At 45.4% G+C, this 18,281-nt stretch overlaps 1 protein-coding gene across 2 annotated transcripts in view; it reads left to right on the forward strand.

Moving 5' to 3' along the window:
* LOC139574671 (catenin alpha-1) overlaps positions 1 to 18,281 on the forward strand; it is a 251,524-nt gene that overhangs the window by 33,771 nt on the left and 199,472 nt on the right. For both annotated transcript variants that reach the window (XM_071399447.1, XM_071399448.1), the window contains exons 6-7: positions 6,386 to 6,511; positions 6,749 to 6,892. In XM_071399447.1, the coding sequence (XP_071255548.1) occupies positions 6,386 to 6,511; positions 6,749 to 6,892 (270 nt within the window). The remainder of the gene's footprint in view (positions 1 to 6,385; positions 6,512 to 6,748; positions 6,893 to 18,281) is intronic.

Genomic DNA, 18,281 nt, shown 5'->3' on the forward strand with positions numbered 1-18,281 from the left:
GAGTCTGAGGAGCAGAGGGACTGAAGAGATTTCTTGTTTTCAGTTCACATTACTGCCTTGCGTTTTGTTGTGGCTGGCAAGGAGACAGTCTTGGTTTTCGTAGCTCACATTTCCTGTAAATATCACAGTAGCTACTAGCCGGTAAGCACACGCAATTTAACAAGCCGATTTTAAACTTTTTCTTCTAAGAACATATTACAATATTGAATAATGGAACCAAACCATATTACACTCTTTAAATAAAACTACAATCCACAAGTATGTGTAGTCAAGGGGTTTATTTTCTCGTCCGTACACATTTAAATTAGCTGACAATAACACAAACTCCTGCTAGCTAACATGCTTCAGGATCAAGCAACTTTAGCGTAATCAATACTTAATGTTTACCCCTCGTCCATACGAATAGTAAGTACAGTAACGTTATTCGTGTCACTATTATAATCTACGCTACACAGCTAGGTAACGTTAGCTAGCGTAATAAAATCATTTCTGCGTCCTCACATAAACGTGCTGGCTAGCTGAATTGTTTTGCTGAACCATAGTTACCGTGTTAAAGTTACCTTAGAATAAACCAGGCTACCGTGTTAAAGCTACCTTAGAATAAACCAGGCTACCATGTTAAAGTTACCTTAGAATAAACCAGGCTACCGTGTTAAAGTTAACTAAGCCTGGTTTATTCTAAGGTTTGTCAATATGGAAGTCATTGAGGTAAATGCAAATTGCAATTCAAAATGTTGTTAATTCCCTGTGCCTCGGTGGCTTCCCTGTGCCTCGGTGGCTTCCCTGTGCAGTCAAGCAACAACAAAAAAAGATTTAAATTCAGAGAATTTCAGAATGTAACAGGCTATTACTACAATTTCAGGTAAAAACGAAATTAAACTCCAATTTAAGGAAAATGTCTGTACATTTCAGCTGTTTCAAAAACATTGCAATACTATTCTGTTTACACTACCCTGCTTAGAGAGTGTAGGCTCAGACTGTTCTGTTTACATTACCCTGCTAAGAGAGTGTAGGCTCAGACTGTTCTGTTTACATTACCCTGCTAAGAGAGTGTAGGCTCAGACTGTTCTGTTTACATTACCCTGCTAAGAGAGTGTTGGCTCAGAGACTGTTCTGTTTACATTACCCTGCTAAGAGAGTGTTGGCTCAGACTGTTCTGTTTACATTACCCTGCTAAGAGAGTGTTGGCTCAGACTGTTCTGTTTACATTACCCTGCTAAGAGAGTGTTGGCTCAGACTGTTCTGTTTACATTACCCTGCTAAGAGAGTGTTGGCTCAGACTGTTCTGTTTACATTACCCTGCTAAGAGAGTGTTGGCTCAGACTGTTCTGTTTACATTACCCTGCTAAGAGAGTGTTGGCTCAGACTGTTCTGTTTACATTACCCTGCTAAGAGTGTTGGCTCAGACTGTTCTGTTTACATTACCCTGATAAGAGAGCGTTGGCTCAGACTGTTCTGTTTACATTACCCTGATAAGAGAGCGTTGGCTCAGACTGTTCTGTTTACATTACCCTGCTAAGAGAGTGTTGGCTCAGAGGCCATTCTGTTTACATTACCCTGCTAAGAGAGTGTTGGCTCAGACTGTTCTGTTTACATTACCCTGATAAGAGAGTGTTGGCTCAGACTGTTCTGTTTACATTACCCTGCTAAGAGAGTGTTGGCTCAGAGACTGTTCTGTTTACATTACCCTGCTAAGAGAGTGTTGGCTCAGAGACTGTTCTGTTTACATTACCCTGCTAAGAGAGTGTTGGCTCAGAGACTGTTCTGTTTACATTACCCTGCTAAGAGAGTGTTGGCTCAGACTGTTCTGTTTACATTACCCTGCTAAGAGAGTGTTGGCTCAGACTGTTCTGTTTACATTACCCTGCTAAGAGAGTGTTGGCTCAGACTGTTCTGTTTACATTACCCTGCTAAGAGAGCGTTGGCTCAGACTGTTCTGTTTACATTACCCTGCTAAGAGAGCGTTGGCTCAGACTGTTCTGTTTACATTACCCTGATAAGAGAGCGTTGGCTCAGACTGTTCTGTTTACATTACCCTGCTAAGAGAGTGTTGGCTCAGAGACTGTTCTGTTTACATTACCCTGCTAAGAGAGTGTTGGCTCAGAGACTGTTCTGTTTACATTACCCTGGTAAGAGAGTGTTGGCTCAGAGACTGTTCTGTTTACATTACCCTGCTAAGAGAGTGTTGGCTCAGACTGTTCTGTTTACATTACCCTGCTAAGAGAGTGTTGGCTCAGACTGTTCTGTTTACATTACCCTGCTAAGAGAGTGTTGGCTCAGACTGTTCTGTTTACATTACCCTGCTAAGAGAGTGTTGGCTCAGACTGTTCTGTTTACATTACCCTGCTAAGAGAGTGTTGGCTCAGACTGTTCTGTTTACATTACCCTGCTAAGAGAGTGTTGGCTCAGACTGTTCTGTTTACATTACCCTGCTAAGAGAGCGTTGGCTCAGAGACTGTTCTGTTTACATTACCCTGCTAAGAGAGTGTTGGCTCAGACTGTTCTGTTTACATTACCCTGCTAAGAGAGTGTTGGCTCAGACTGTTCTGTTTACATTACCCTGCTAAGAGAGTGTTGGCTCAGAGACTGTTCTGTTTACACTACCCTGCTAAGAGAGTGTTGGCTCAGACTGTTCTGTTTACATTACCCTGCTAAGAGAGCGTTGGCTCAGAGACTGTTCTGTTTACATTACCCTGCTAAGAGAGTGTTGGCTCAGACTGTTCTGTTTACATTACCCTGCTAAGAGAGTGTTGGCTCAGACTGTTCTGTTTACATTACCCTGCTAAGAGAGTGTTGGCTCAGAGACTGTTCTGTTTACATTACCCTGCTAAGAGAGTGTTGGCTCAGACTGTTCTGTTTACATTACCCTGCTAAGAGAGTGTTGGCTCAGACTGTTCTGTTTACATTACCCTGCTAAGAGAGTGTTGGCTCAGACTGTTCTGTTTACATTACCCTGCTAATAGAGCGTTGGCTCAGGCTGTTCTGTTTACATTACCCTGATAAGAGAGCGTTGGCTCAGGCTGTTCTGTTTACATTACCCTGCTAAGAGAGCGTTGGCTCAGAGACTGTTCTGTTTACATTACCCTGCTAAGAGAGTGTTGGCTCAGAGACTGTTCTGTTTACATTACCCTGCTAAGAGAGTGTTGGCTCAGAGACTGTTCTGTTTACATTACCCTGCTAAGAGAGTGTTGGCTCAGACTGTTCTGTTTACATTACCCTGCTAAGAGAGTGTTGGCTCAGACTGTTCTGTTTACATTACCCTGCTAAGAGAGTGTTGGCTCAGACTGTTCTGTTTACATTACCCTGCTAAGAGAGTGTTGGCTCAGACTGTTCTGTTTACATTACCCTGCTAAGAGAGTGTTGGCTCAGAGACTGTTCTGTTTACACTACCCTGCTAAGAGAGTGTTGGCTCAGACTGTTCTGTTTACATTACCCTGCTAAGAGAGCGTTGGCTCAGAGACTGTTCTGTTTACATTACCCTGCTAAGAGAGTGTTGGCTCAGACTGTTCTGTTTACATTACCCTGCTAAGAGAGTGTTGGCTCAGACTGTTCTGTTTACATTACCCTGCTAAGAGAGTGTTGGCTCAGACTGTTCTGTTTACATTACCCTGCTAAGAGAGTGTTGGCTCAGACTGTTCTGTTTACATTACCCTGCTAAGAGAGTGTTGGCTCAGAGACTGTTCTGTTTACATTACCCTGCTAAGAGAGTGTTGGCTCAGACTGTTCTGTTTACATTACCCTGCTAAGAGAGTGTTGGCTCAGACTGTTCTGTTTACATTACCCTGCTAAGAGAGTGTTGGCTCAGACTGTTCTGTTTACATTACCCTGCTAAGAGAGTGTTGGCTCAGAGACTGTTCTGTTTACATTACCCTGCTAAGAGAGCGTTGGCTCAGACTGTTCTGTTTACATTACCCTGCTAAGAGAGCGTTGGCTCAGACTGTTCTGTTTACATTACCCTGCTAAGAGAGCGTTGGCTCAGACTGTTCTGTTTACATTACCCTGCTAAGAGAGCGTTGGCTCAGACTGTTCTGTTTACATTACCCTGCTAAGAGAGCGTTGGCTCAGACTGTTCTGTTTACATTACCCTGATAAGAGAGCGTTGGCTCAGACTGTTCTGTTTACATTACCCTGCTAAGAGAGTGTTGGCTCAGAGACTGTTCTGTTTACATTACCCTGCTAAGAGAGTGTTGGCTCAGAGACTGTTCTGTTTACATTACCCTGCTAAGAGAGTGTTGGCTCAGAGACTGTTCTGTTTACATTACCCTGCTAAGAGAGTGTTGGCTCAGACTGTTCTGTTTACATTACCCTGCTAAGAGAGTGTTGGCTCAGACTGTTCTGTTTACATTACCCTGCTAAGAGAGTGTTGGCTCAGACTGTTCTGTTTACATTACCCTGCTAGGAGAGTGTTGGCTCAGACTGTTCTGTTTACATTACCCTGCTAAGAGAGTGTTGGCTCAGACTGTTCTGTTTACATTACCCTGCTAAGAGAGTGTTGGCTCAGACTGTTCTGTTTACATTACCCTGCTAAGAGAGCGTTGGCTCAGAGACTGTTCTGTTTACATTACCCTGCTAAGAGAGTGTTGGCTCAGACTGTTCTGTTTACATTACCCTGCTAAGAGAGTGTTGGCTCAGACTGTTCTGTTTACATTACCCTGCTAAGAGAGTGTTGGCTCAGAGACTGTTCTGTTTACATTACCCTGATAAGAGGGGTGCAACTGTCGAGTGTTGTGTTGACGACAGGGTCGAGTGTTGTGTTGACGACAGGGTCGAGTGTTGTGTTGACGACAGGGTCGAGTGTTGTGTTGACGACAGGGTCGAGTGTTGTGTTGACGACAGGGTCGAGTGTTGTGTTGACGACAGGGTCGAGTGTTGTGTTGACGACAGGGTCGAGTGTTGTGTTGACGACAGGGTCGAGTGTTGTGTTGACGACAGGGTCGAGTGTTGTGTTGACGACAGGGTCGAGTGTTGTGTTGACGACAGGGTCGAGTGTTGTGTTGACGACAGGGTCGAGTGTTGTGTTGACGACAGGGTCGAGTGTTGTGTTGACGACAGGGTCGAGTGTTGTGTTGACGACAGGGTCGAGTGTTGTGTTGACGACAGGGTCGAGTGTTGTGTTGACGACAGGGTCGAGTGTTGTGTTGACGACAGGGTCGAGTGTTGTGTTGACGACAGGGTCGAGTGTTGTGTTGACGACAGGGTCGAGTGTTGTGTTGACGACAGGGTCGAGTGTTGTGTTGACGACAGGGTCGAGTGTTGTGTTGACGACAGGGTCGAGTGTTGTGTTGACGACAGGGTCGAGTGTTGTGTTGACGACAGGGTCGAGTGTTGTGTTGACGACAGGGTCGAGTGTTGTGTTGACGACAGGGTCGAGTGTTGTGTTGACGACAGGGTCGAGTGTTGTGTTGACGACAGGGTCGAGTGTTGTGTTGACGACAGGGTCGAGTGTTGTGTTGACGACAGGGTCGAGTGTTGTGTTGACGACAGGGTCGAGTGTTGTGCTTCCTCCAGAGGTAGCGACCAAGACGTGACATATTCGCAAGTTTACATTGCAGTGTATCTGTAGCAGAGTGTGTTCTTGTGGGATGGGCCTCCGTCACGTAAAGCTGTAGTAACAGTGACGTGTATTTCCTGATGAATTTCCCAGGTGACATTGCTGAGTAATGGGATGAGCAGCATCACCCGGTTGTTCAGATAGGATATACACCCAGATTATAGGACGTTCTCTCAATGCTCATCATTATTATTTCACATGTTCTTATTTTTGGCCTAAATGTTTATTTTCCTATTTCTCTCCCAATCTCTTTAGGTTCAGATTTAACACCAAACCAACCAGGTTGTTGTGAAAATAAATGTGTTTCTATATTAACTAGGCTAATTCATATAAACTTAAGACACATACAATTCCTCCTGCAGTGTGACGGTACGACAGTATGTTCGTGTGAGGCAGGCCTAATGTTGATTTAATTTATGTAAATACTATAATATTAATACTTTGGGTTTCCTTTCCAAGCCTTCAGTTTATTTTGCTTAGTTCACGGCTGCCTTTTATTCCCTATATAATGCATTTTTGACTAGTGACCGTAGGGCCTATAGTGCCCTATATAGGGAATAATGTAATTTGGGAGGCAGCAGTCTGTGCTGTCTATCCCATAAAATAACGCTGGGGCCAGTAGCACGGGGCCAGTAGCACGGGGCCAGTAGCACGGAGCCATGCATTAAAGCTGTACAGCGAGGCCTGTTGTAATGGCCTGATTATGACTGTGCTGTATCACCGCAGGGGAGTGACAGACAGACAGGCAGAAAGGAGAATCTAGGTCACTCAGACCATGTAATGTCTCCAAATAGTGTAATAATTATGATGCCGTTGTCTCTCCCCTATCCGTAGGAGTTGAAGGATGTGCACCATAAGGATCAGATGGCAGCTGCCCGCGGTGTTCTCCAGAGGAACATCCCCATGCTCTACACCGCCTCCCGCGCCTGCCTTCAACACCCGGACGTGGCCGCATACAAGGTCTGTAATAGAACAGTGTCTTCAATCATTTCGATGCCCACTAAGTGGTCCTTGAAACTGTTTTAATTAATGCTTTCAAGAGCTATCCTCTGGGATGAAATTAGAATAGATTGAAGTTCAATAACACATTTCTTTACATACTGCATCTCAAAGCTCTTCAGAGACACATCTTGTTAATGTATTTTATTATCTTTAGTTTCCCCTAAATAACATGTTGAATTTAATTCCGTTCTTCAGGCGAACCGTGACCTGATCTACAAGCAGCTTCAGCATGCCGTCTCAGGCATCTCTAATGCTGCCCAGGCTACCGCCTCTGATGATGCTGCCTTCAACCACCCTCCCGGGGGAGGAGAGCTGGCCTACGCTCTCAACAACTTTGATGTAAGTCTAGGGGTGACGGGGTTTGGAGGGGAGCTGGCCTACGCTCTCCCCTACTCTGGGGCCCTCTCCCCTTCTCTGGGACCCTGTCCCCTGCTCTGGGGCCCCCTTCTCTGGGGCCCGCTCATTTTCCTTCATGACCACTAACAGAGGAAAGTATATTGGGATGATGTGCCTTGGGTGGCTTCTCAAATGTCTTGTCGCTTCCTTTCCTTTCATCTCCTTTCCTTTCATCTCCTTTCCTTGGTCTGGACTGATCTGATAACACTGGACAATGGCAAAAAAACAAATGCAATGTTTTTAAAGCAGGTAGACCCCCCCCCCCCCCCCACCACAAAAACCATGACATTATTCTGTTCTATTTACCAACTCATTCAGTGTGTGTCCCAAATGGCAACCTATTCCCTATATAGTGCACTGCTTTTGACCGGGGCCTATTGTGTAGTCAATAGGGAACACGGTTCCACTTGGACACCAGCAGAGCGGTGCCTGTTCTTGACTGTTTTTGCTTTCGGAGCACATTGTGTTTTTCATACAGAGATAACATTTACTATTCTCTCCCCCTCCCAGTGTGTCTCATTTTAAATATGACCATTTACATAAGAGCCCACTGTAGTGATTTCTCTATCACAATGTTATCAGCTAGTCCTAATCTCAACTGCTGCTGGAGAACTAATGCGACCACTACAACAGATCAGAGCAACCCCCCCCTTCCATTTGCATCCCAAATGGTACTCTAGTCTCTACATAGTGCACTACTTTTGACCAGGGCCCATAAGGAATAGGGCCCATGGGGAATCCCATAGAGCTCTGGTTAAAAGTAGTGCACGATATAGGGAGTAGGGTGCTGTTTGGGAGAGAACGGGACCCGGCCTGTGAGGGGATGTTACCACTGTAGTGTCTGCAGATCGTCCTATCTCAAATGGAAACCCTCTTTCTCTTTATGCGTTTTGTTTTTCTTTCTCGTCTCTCCCTCTTTTTTTTGTTTTTGTGAGAAAGTACACCACATGTCCAAATGTAACCCCCTAACCCTGCTCGTCGAACATCTCATTCCAAAATCATGGGCGTTAATATGGAGTTGGTCCCCCCCCTATGCTGCTATAATAGTCTCCACTCTTCTGGGAAGGCTTTCCACTAGATGTTGGAACATTGCTGCGGGGACTTGCTTCCATTCAGCCACAAGAGCATTAGTGAGGTTGGACGATTAGGCCTGGCTCGCAGTCGGCGTTCCAATTCATTCCAAAGGTGTTAAATTGAGTTGAGGTCAGGGCTCTGCCGGCCAGTCAAGTTCTTTCATACCGATCTCGACAAACAATTTCTGTATGGACCTCGCTTTGTGCACGCTTTGTCATGCTGTAACAGGAAATTGTCTTTCAGAAAGTTGGAAGCACAGAATCATCTAGAATGTCATTGTATGCTGTAGCATTAAGATTTCCCTTCACTGGAACTAAGGGACCCAAACCATGGAATAACAGCCCCAGACCAGGATTCCTCCTCCACCAAACTTTACAGTTGTCACTATGTATTGGGGTAAGTAGCGATCTCCTGGCATCCGCCAAACCCAGATTTGTCCGTCTGACTGTCAGATGGTGATTCGTATTTCCAGAGAACGCGTTTCCACTGCTCCAGAGACCAATGGCGGCGAGCTTTACACCACTCCAGCCAACGCTTGGCATTGCGCTTGTTGATCCTAGGATTGTGTGCAGCTGCCATGGAAACCCATCTACATGCAGCTCCTGACGAACAGTTCTTGTGTTGCCGTTTCCAGAGGCAGTTGGAACTCGGTAGTGAGTGTGGCAGAAGATTTCTACGTGCTACGCACTTCAGCACTCGGCGGTCTTGTTCTGGTGAGCTTGTGTTGACTACCACTTCGAGGCTGAGCCGTTGTTTCTCCTAGACGTTTTCATTTCACAATAACAGCACTTACAGTTCCCCGGGGACAGCTCTAGCAGGGCAGAAATTTAACGAACTGACTTGTTGGAAAGGTGGCATCATATGATGGTGCCACGTTGAAAGTCACTGAGCTCTTAAGGCCATTCTACTGTCAATGTTTGTCTGGAGATTGCATGGCTGTGTGCTCAATTTTATACGGGTGTGGCCGAATCCACTAATTTGATGGGATGTCCACATGCTTTTGTATATATATATATTGTATTTAGGGAGCTTTAGAATTTAGTATTCTAGTTCTAGACAGTTACATAGCATTGTTTAAATATTCCCCATGTTATGTTAATGACGAGCAATTCTATGACGCTAACATGACTGTCCTTGAATGTCCTAGTGACGTGAATGCATAATTGTTTTTTTTATATATATATATATTTTTTAACATATTCCCTGTGCAGTAAACAAAGGGGGGGGGGGGGTGTTTAAGTGGTGGGCGTGGCAGGGAGCATGGCAGAGGTCGGTCGTTGGCGCCGCAACATTTTAGAGGCCCCCACTTTGGAGCTGTGGAGAAATTGTACACTGAACAAAAATATAATAGATCATCTGAGACCAGCCACCCAGGACAGCTGGTGACACTGAGGAGTATCTGAGACCAGTCACCCAGAGAGATGATGACACTGAGGAGTATCTGAGACCAGACACCCAGAGAGATGATGAAACTGAGGAGTATCTGAGACCAGTCACCCAGAGAGATGATGACACTGAGGAGTATCTGAGACCAGTCACCCAGAGAGATGATGACACTGAGGAGTATCTGAGACCAGTCACCCAGAGAGGTGATGACACTGAGGAGTATCTGAGACCAGTCACCCAGAGAGGTGATGAAACTGAGGAGTATCTGAGACCAGTCACCCAGAGAGATGATGAAACTGAGGAGTATCTGAGACCAGTCACCCAGAGAGATGATGACACTGAGGAGTATCTGAGACCAGTCACCCAGAGAGATGATGAAACTGAGGAGTATCTGAGACCAGCCACCCAGGACAGCTGATGAAACTGAGGAGTATCTGAGAACAGTCACCCAGAGAGATGTTGACACTGAGGAGTATCTGAGACCAGTCACCCAGAGAGATGTTGACACTGAGGAGTATCTGAGACCAGTCACCCAGAGAGATGATGACACTGAGGAGTATCTGAGACCAGACACCCAGAGAGATGATGACACTGAGGAGTATCTGAGACCAGTCACCCAGAGAGATGTTGACACTGAGGAGTATCTGAGACCAGTCACCCAGAGAGATGATGACACTGAGGAGTATCTGAGACCAGTCACCCAGAGAGATGTTGACACTGAGGAGTATCTGAGACCAGTCACCCAGAGAGATGTTGACACTGAGGAGTATCTGAGACCAGTCACCCAGAGAGATGTTGACACTGAGGAGTATCTGAGACCAGTCACCCAGAGAGCTGATGACACTGAGGAGTATCTGAGACCAGTCACCCAGAGAGATGATGAAACTGAGGAGTATATGAGACCAGTCACCCAGAGAGATGATGACACTGAGGAGTATCTGAGACCAGTCACCCAGAGAGATGTTGACACTGAGGAGTATCTGAGACCAGTCACCCAGAGAGATGATGACACTGAGGAGTATCTGAGACCAGTCACCCAGAGAGCTGTTGACACTGAGGAGTATCTGAGACCAGTCACCCAGAGAGATGATGACACTGAGGAGTATCTGAGACCAGTCACCCAGAGAGATGATGAAACAGGAGTATTACTGTCTGTAATAAAGCCCTTTTGTCTGAAACTGTTTGATTGGCTGCGTCCCTGGCCAGTCATGTGAAATCCATAGATTAGAGCCTAATGAATGCGTTTCAATTGCCTGGATTTCCTTATGAACTGACTGGATTTCCTTATGAACTGACTGGATTTCCTTATGAACTGACTGGATTTCCTTATGAACTGACTGGATTTCCTTATGAACTGACTGGATTTCCTTATGAACTGTAATTTAGTAAAATCGTTGACATTGTTACGTTGCTGTTATTGTTAACTATAGAATGTAAGCCAATTTCCTGCAATTCTGGGATTTTCTCCATGCAGCTGAGAAAATATTATTTTAATGCTAATTTCCTGCAATTCTATGTGTTTTACCATGGATAAATCAGTGTTATTTTTTATCTAGCATAACTAAATGAATACTGCTAAATTCATTGTTTTGGGAATTTTAATTCTCCGTCTAGGTTTTATTTTGGTGATTGTTAGTTGTCAAAGATTATATTGTTGAAATGATGGGCACGTTGTCTTTCCCTCATATTTATTTTTTATACTCTTTGGACTTAAGTGACACACGCTTAAACGGCCCGCGCAAGGATTACAAGAGCAGAAAAGTCCCTGTCATGTTAATTGGGAGCTAAAATGGCTGCCATAGAATGTTGTAATGTCATGTAAATGTATCATAATGCAGAAACCACATTGGCCCAACTATAAACACATGACTCTGGTACTCTCCATCTGAACTCTTCTCTACCTAGTGCCAGGCCCAACAGAAAAGCTTCTACTTGCTCTATCGGGAAGGAGTCTGTCCAAAATGCAACCCTTCATTTATAATGCACTACTTTAGACCAGAGCCTGTAGGGGTTTCTTCTGTGTATTTCAGGACACCAGTAAAGCTTTTTTTTTTTTTTGTGTGGTTAAAATCAAAAATATTCAATTAACTTTATTGGCAAAAGGTTAGGGTTGAGGCTGTGCCTTGTTTATGACAACCAAATGAACATTGTGATTTTTGTTACCATCTGAATCCCTGAGATCAAATCTTCTAGGTTTGTTTTGGGGCCAGCAGCATTAATCTGATCCAATCCTGGATTACGAGGCTTCCTGGACTGAATTCAATCAAACACACAGGATAACATGTCAACAGCTGTAAAGATTTACAGACATATTTACAAAGGGAGCGACGCACGAGAGGGAGAGTCAAGATGTGTTATTTCAGTTTTTAATTTGTTTTTATATATTTGCTGAAGTTTTTTAACCTGTTTTTGGTTAGATTTTTTTTTGGGGGGGGGTATTGTGTGTAGATTGAGAGGAAAACTATTGTCTTATAAAATAAAAAGTCAAGGGGTCTGAACTTTCTGAATGCACTGTATATACTGTGTATTGCTCTGGTCGGTAGTGACCCCCAGATGGTAGCGGTGGTCGGTAGTGACCCCCAGATGGTAGCGGTGGTCGGCAGTGACCCCCAGATGGTAGCGGTGGTCGGCGTTGACCCCCAGATGGTAGCGGTGGTTGGCGTTGACCCCCAGATGGTAGCGGTGGTCGGCAGTGACCCCCAGATGGTAGCGGTGGTTGGTAGTGACCCCAGATGGTAGCGGTGGTCGGCGTTGACCCCCAGATGGTAGCGGTGGTCGGCGTTGACCCCCAGATGGTAGCGGTGGTCGGCGTTGACCCCCAGATGGTAGCGGTGGTCGGCGTTGACCCCCAGATGGTAGAGCGGGAGAAGAAAAAAACATGTCCAATATCTTAAACTTGACTGCTGACATGTAAAACATTTTGGGATCGTGTTAACAATGGACCAATGAAGAAAAGAAAAAATATATATATATATATATAGTGTGGGTGGATTTTCCCTTTTATGAGGAGACCTTATCAATTTTAGCAGCAGACCACTTGATTTTAGTTCTCTTCCTGTTAGTCCTGTATATTTCTGTGGCCCCTCCCCTCTGCCTTGCTACGAGGTATGGGTCTTCATCCACTTCCTGAGGACTTCAATTGGTTCAAATAAAGTACATGGGAGATGCCTCCTTTAGCCCAGGGAGTACAAAACCAGCCAGGGAGTTTGATCTGCACTGAGTCCAAGTTGGCTGCAGTTTGTCTGGCTCTCTCTCTCTGTCTGCAGTGCCAGCTAATGGAACATGGGGGTGGAGTGTATTCTGTCTGCATGCTAAGGCTGTGGCCCTACGGACTCATGAATACGGATGAAATCTGTTTCGCATTCGTAAATGTCAGTTTTTGCCCAGCCGCAGTGAGAATTTTTCTTTGTGTGGGTAATATGTTAGTATTTTGGGATCTGACCGACAAGGACATAATGCCTGCTCCTCTCTCTCCTCTCCAGCTGTGTAAGAGCTTTACTTACAACTGTCATGAAGTATGTGGTCTCTTCTGTCTAGACGGGGAGGGAGGGGTTCCTCTCGGTCTCTTCTGTCTAGACGGGGAGGGAGGGGTTCCTCTCGGTCTCTTCTGTCTAGACGGGGAGGGAGGGGTTCCTCTCGGTCTCTTCTGTCTAGACGGGGAGGGAGGGGTTCCTCTCGGTCTCTTCTGTCTAGACGGGGAGGGAGGGGTTCCTCTCGGTCTCTTCTGTCTAGACGGGGAGGGAGGGGTTCCTCTCGGTCTCTTCTGTCTAGACGGGGAGGGAGGGGTTCCTCTCGGTCTCTTCTGTCTAGACGGGGAGGGAGGGGTTCCTCTCGGTCTCTTCTGTCTAGACGGGGAGGGAGGGGTTCCTCTCGGTCTCTTCTGTCTAGACGGGGAGGGAGGGGTTCCTCTCGGTCTCTTCTGTCTAGACGGGGAGGGAGGGGTTCCTCTCGGTCTCTTCTGTCTAGACGGGGAGGGAGGGGTTCCTCTCGGTCTCTTCTGTCTAGACGGGGAGGGAGGGGTTCCTCTCGGTCTCTTCTGTCTAGACGGGGAGGGAGGGGTTCCTCTCGGTCTCTTCTGTCTAGACGGGGAGGGAGGGGTTCCTCTCGGTCTCTTCTGTCTAGACGGGGAGGGAGGGGTTCCTCTCGGTCTCTTCTGTCTAGACGGGGAGGGAGGGGTTCCTCTCGGTCTCTTCTGTCTAGACGGGGAGGGAGGGGTACCTCGGGTCTCTTCTGCCCCCCAGCCCCCAACTGTCCCCTGGGAGGAGTCCAGTGAAGGTCCTCTTCACCCCCCCAGCCCCCAACTGTCCAATGGGGGGAGTCCAGTGAAGAACCTCGTCTAGTGTAGCTTGTCTTACCTACAGCTTTATGTACCCTACCCATTGGAAAGGGATGATGGGAAATCATATTATTTTTGCGTGTGAGGGGACAGGCGAGAAAGAGGCGAGAGATGAAGCAGTTTATTTTTTGAAAGGAGACGATGTAGACTACAGAATGCAGTCCAGTATATTTTGTAGCATTTGCTTGCTGATAACAAGAGCTAGTCCAAGTCAGCCCACGCTGTTGTCAACCTGATAACCCTCCTCCAATCTCTGTTCAATAACACAAACATGCCCATTCTCACTTGACCTTTATACGCCCTCCCTATATATATATTGGGGTTCAAGCTAGGTATTGGTGTTATTGGTAAATGTGTGAGTTTATAAGATGGCCAAAGTGTTAGTTTCCTGACGAGGTCCATCAGGAGTACTAGTGTTTCACAATGAAATGCTTCTCTCTACACACACACACACACACACACACACACACACACACACGTATATATATATATATATATATACATGTATAAATATACATGTATAATTAGTCAAACGCTCACACTGGCCCCATAGTGTCACCATCAGGGCAAATTGGACACATCACCCTAGGATGAGCTGCTTCTGTATTCCTCACCACACTTATTAAATATTCTAAATCAATATGATCATAAAATATGCGTTAAGTATTTTGGGCCATTTTGTTTTTTTACCATGTTGACTACTACCAAATGTGTTATATAGAATCTATGGATGCACTGTTTCAAAGGCAACATTTTCCAAGACTGTAGCTGTAAGACGATGAGCTTCCATGAATGGGTTTCCTGTCCGACAGCGCCCCCATTCTGCCCACACAGAACCAAACTCTACGGGTTAGCTAGACTCTCATCCCTGAGAATGTGTGGGCATGTCTCTTGATCTGTTTGACTGAGATTACAACGTGCCTGTTAATAAGCACCACTATCATCAAGGTGTTCCTAATGTTTTGTACACTCGATGTACTTACTGGATGATGTCGTCGATGCACTTATTAATGAAGCCGATGACACGGACGTGGTAAACTCAATTCTAGTGGATGAATCCAAGAACATATTCCAGTCTGTGTTAGCCTAACAGTCCCGTAGCTTAACATCCACTTCATCGAGCCACTTCCGTATTGTGTGTGTCACTGCTACTTCCTGTTTGTGCTTGTAAGCAGGAATCAGGAAGATGGTTATGATGGTCAGGTTTTCCAGATGGAATGCAAGGGGGAGCTGCGTGTAAAATTTGTTTTTTTTCTCCTCTAGTTTCGCAGGTGACATGCTGATTTAGAAATGAGGTCAAATGAATTTCAGTTATCCGGCATTAAAGTCTCCGACCACTAGCAGTGTGCTTTCGGTCAGCATTTTGCATATGGCCCTGTACAGCTCGTTGTGTTTGGTCTTAGTGCCAACATTGGTTTGTGATGTGCAAAATAGCTACGAAAAACCATGAAAATCTCTCTGTAAATGGTATGGTCTACAGTTTTTCATGAGGTATTCTAACTCAGAAGAGCATAATCTAGAGACTTCCTTAATATTAGTGATCGCGAACCAGCTGTTTAGAGAGACACATACTCTCCTTCCCCTGGGCTTCCCCAACTCCACCGTTCTGTTCTGCCAATGTATTAAACAAAACCCAGCTAGATTTATATTTGTCCTTGTTCAGCATTGACTTGGAGAAACATGATATTACAGTTCAGAGTACGTTGATAGGATAGTATCGAACAGAGCTCACCCAGTTTATTTTCCAGTGATTGCACGTTCGCCAATAGAATGGAGGGTAGAGGAGATTTATCCACTTGGACGTGTTCTCGTCAGGTATTCTGCCTGCCGGCCTCTGTAGCACACGCAGGTTCCTTCGAGTGGCTGGGATTTGGGCATGGTCCGAGATAATCAGTGTCTTTCACCTCCGACTCATTGACGTAGAAGTCCTCGTCCAAATCGAGGTTAGTGATAGCTGTTCTGATGTCCCAGAAGCTCTTTTTGGTCTTCGAATACGATGGTGGAAATGTGCAAAAATAAAGTGACGATCCGTGCAAAATAATACACAAAATAGGTCAGGAGCCTGTGAAATGTCCGCTATTCCCTCCCTTTTCTTATCATGGCTGACCTTATTGGTCCTAGTGGGGAGAGAGACCTATGTACTGAATTTCATGACTAAGTCACATACTGTAGGGTGAAGGGCATGAGCCATCAAAGTTGGCATTTACAATCGAATGGCATTGCATGCGAGGGTGTGGGCTATGTGCATTTACTAGGGGTGTAAAGAACCGTTCGCTGCGAGGACTTCGGTCCGCACTTTGAACTTGAATAAATACATATTTGCAAATTATTTTGATTTAAAAACACGAGGTCTATAGGCTATGCCTGCGCTGTTATCCCATAACATCTTTAGTATTTCTGAGCTGAACAAAACATTGCAGGCCATTCTGTTAAAACAACTAGAGGCAGAATTCAAATCAGAATTCAAATCTTAACTGTCAAATGGTCCTTTTGTGATGCGCAATCGGAAACTAGTTCTGTACGATGGGGGGCGGTGTGGTGGATAAAACGGGATTGGATGTTGTCGGCCAATCACAAGTCATCAATGGGGCACTACGGTCAGAGCCTTTTGTGTGGCAAAGCAAATTAGAAGATTATCTAATCAATGGAAGATGGAATTACAATTATGGAATGATAGCGTTTCACAGAATGACTTAAATGCCAGTGTTGTGATTGGCTGTGATTTTCGCCTATTGATTTCTCCTGCCGGAGCGGCATCTGTTGTCAAAATTGGAAAAGCTGTTCTGACTTTGGCTTTGTTTTCTTGTGGAATTAACTCTCATTTCCTGGTTGCTAAAATTCTACAATTTGAGAGAAAACAAGCACTGAATAGTGTAGGGAATCATTGTACCATCTAAACTGCTGTGAAATAGTTTTTCAAAAACAAAACAATTTTTACAGCTGTTTTGAAGCGTCCACCATTGAGAAACGATTTCAAAGCGACTAAGATGGTTCAATGATTCACAAACTGAAATTGAGCAAACAGTGTAGAGTTTTTGCAATCAGGACATGATGGTCGACTTCCGCTAGATAACCCAGCCACAAAGTCAGAACAGTTGCTACTCTGGCGTGAGAAATGAATTTTGTGAATATCACAGCCAATCACAACACTGGTGGGTAAGGAATACTGTGAAACACTATCATTCCAATATTAGATATGTCATGGACATTTTCAGAGTTTTTGTGAACGGCTTTAATATAGTAGTTTACAAATGTAATTTCTGCTGCTTCCCTCCCTCGGATCGGACCGGGTTTATACGGAACTGGTCCAGTTGCACTCAGGTCCGTTCGGAACAGGTGTCTTTTTTAATGTATGACTTATTTATGCATATTACACCCGTGAAAACCTCTACTAGAGAGGACCAACATAACAACCTTGTCACGGCGGACAATGCCAGGGGCATTGTGAACGCTGTCACACAAGCTGGACTTTGGCCACAAATAGGCTTTTTAGTTTACCGCCTTTTGCCAAATAAAATAAATTACATTAACTGTTGTCATTTTAATTTTCCCATTGTACTGTAACTGAACCGTGACCCCAAACCGCAATACATACCGAACCGTGGGTTTGGCGAACCGTTACACCCCTAGTATTTACCGTCATACCCAGTTGCACTCCTAGGCTTGGCTGGCTTATACGCCTACCAACAACAATGTATCAGCTTGGTTGGCTTGTACCTACAAGCAACAACAATGTATCAGCTTGGCTGGCTTGTACCAACAACAATGTATCAGCTTGGTTGGCTTGTACCAACAACAATGTATCAGCTTGGTTGGCTTGTACCTACAAGCAACAACAATGTATCAGCTTGGCTGGCTTGTACCTACAACGATGGATCAGCTTGGCTGGCTTGTACCTACAATGATGGATCAGCTTGGCTGGCTTGTAACTACAACGATGGATCAGCTTGGCTGGCTTGTACCTACAACGATGGATCAGCTTGGCTGGCTTGTACCTACAACGATGGATCAGCTTGGCTGGCTTGTACCTACAACGATGGATCAGCTTGGCTGGCTTGTACCTACAACGATGGATCAGCTTGGCTGGCTTGTACCTACAACGATGGATCAGCTTGGCTGGCTTGTACCTACAACGATGGATCAGCTTGGCTGGCTTGTACCTACAACGATGGATCAGCTTGGCTGGCTTGTACCTACAACGATGGATCAGCTTGGCTGGCTTGTACCTACAACGATGGATCAGCTTGGCTGGCTTGTACCTACAACGATGGATCAGCTTGGCTGGCTTGTACCTACAACGATGGATCAGCTTGGCTGGCTTGTACCTACAACGATGGATCAGCTTGGCTGGCTTGTAACTACAACGATGGATCAGCTTGGCTGGCTTGTAACTACAACGATGGATCAGCTTGGCTGGCTTGTACCTACAACGATGGATCAGCTTGGCTGGCTTGTACCTACAACGATGGATCAGCTTGGCTGGCTTGTACCTACAACGATGGATCAGCTTGGCTGGCTTGTACCTACAACGATGGA

The sequence above is a fragment of the Salvelinus alpinus genome, chromosome 4 (genome assembly GCF_045679555.1).
Source record: "Salvelinus alpinus chromosome 4, SLU_Salpinus.1, whole genome shotgun sequence".
Taxonomy (NCBI): domain Eukaryota; kingdom Metazoa; phylum Chordata; class Actinopteri; order Salmoniformes; family Salmonidae; genus Salvelinus; species Salvelinus alpinus.